Source organism: Phanerochaete carnosa, assembly GCF_000300595.1.
Source record: "Phanerochaete carnosa HHB-10118-sp unplaced genomic scaffold PHACAscaffold_6, whole genome shotgun sequence".
NCBI lineage: Eukaryota > Fungi > Basidiomycota > Agaricomycetes > Polyporales > Phanerochaetaceae > Phanerochaete > Phanerochaete carnosa.
Genome location: NW_006767633.1, coordinates 175,091 through 176,032, shown reverse-complemented (window position 1 = coordinate 176,032; position 942 = coordinate 175,091). Strand labels below are relative to the sequence as shown.

Here is a 942-nt window from a genome sequence, read left to right as displayed (position 1 = left end):
CGCTTTTATTCCGTGGGGTGTGCCCTCTGCCATGGATTGCGTGGCAGTGCACTGGATAGCTGCGACTGTTAATTGTGTTCCATCAGCCTAATTGAGCGTTTACATGTGCGAATTATGCATGCGCCGTGGCTGCGCATACAATATGCGTAAGGTAGGGGTCGCCAGGAACGGGCACCCTTACATAAGCAGCGCACGTGGCATGGGCGCTTGCGCAAAATCCGAGGGATCGAGACAGTTGTAGAGAGGTAGAATACATATTTTTCAGTTCTTATGTTTAGACTTAAGCCATTTCTTAAACTCTTCCTTCAAAGAAGCTGCGACATGGGCTGGTAACATCCGGTGCCCGTGGAATTTCCGGTTCGCATATGCCGCCTCCGCGCCATTGAGACCCTGTGCGTATGAGGAAATGAAACGGGCGGCACGATTTGCCCATCTACACAAGGGCAATGATAAATATAATAATAGTATGAGAGATACGGGTGCTGACCGCCAAATTTGAAGGAGCGAAGCCTTGTCAAGGGCCTCCTTCACATTCTTCTCCATCTCTTGAATGTTGTTTGTCGGAGGTGTATTGCGGTAATGGAGCTTTGAATAGCCCCAGTATTGCTCTATGAAGTTAGTTTCTGGGTGGTACTTGGGATAGAAGTCGCAGAAGTGACCGCGGGACTCAATATATTCCTGCAGCTGGGGCTTCTGCGAGACAAAGTCAGGTTGGTTGAAGAGCAAACGCCGACAGCAGCAGCCGGTGCAGCCTGGTAGGCACTTGGCAAAGCTGTCAAAGCATTGAGCCTTCAAACCGCGCTCCGGCCAGAGACCACGCTCCTGAATGATTTGCTCCATCCCCTTAAACCATCTCGGCATCGTCGGATGGTCTGCTGGGAAGTAGAGAGGCTGCGAAATCTTGTTCTGCCCATCCATGAACCAGCCGCTCGCATTGGAACC

General features: G+C 51.2%; 1 protein-coding gene across 1 annotated transcript; it reads right to left on the bottom strand.

The window, feature by feature from the left end:
• Nucleotides 1-261: 261 nt before the first annotated feature.
• On the bottom strand, nt 262-918 carry PHACADRAFT_98109 (uncharacterized protein; the record flags this gene model as incomplete). The annotated part of the gene is made up of 2 exons (XM_007396539.1): nt 262-433; nt 488-918. The coding sequence occupies 2 exons, from the start codon at nt 916-918 to the stop codon at nt 262-264; spliced, it is 603 nt and encodes a 200-aa protein (XP_007396601.1).
• Between the last annotated feature and the right edge of the window lie 24 nt (nt 919-942).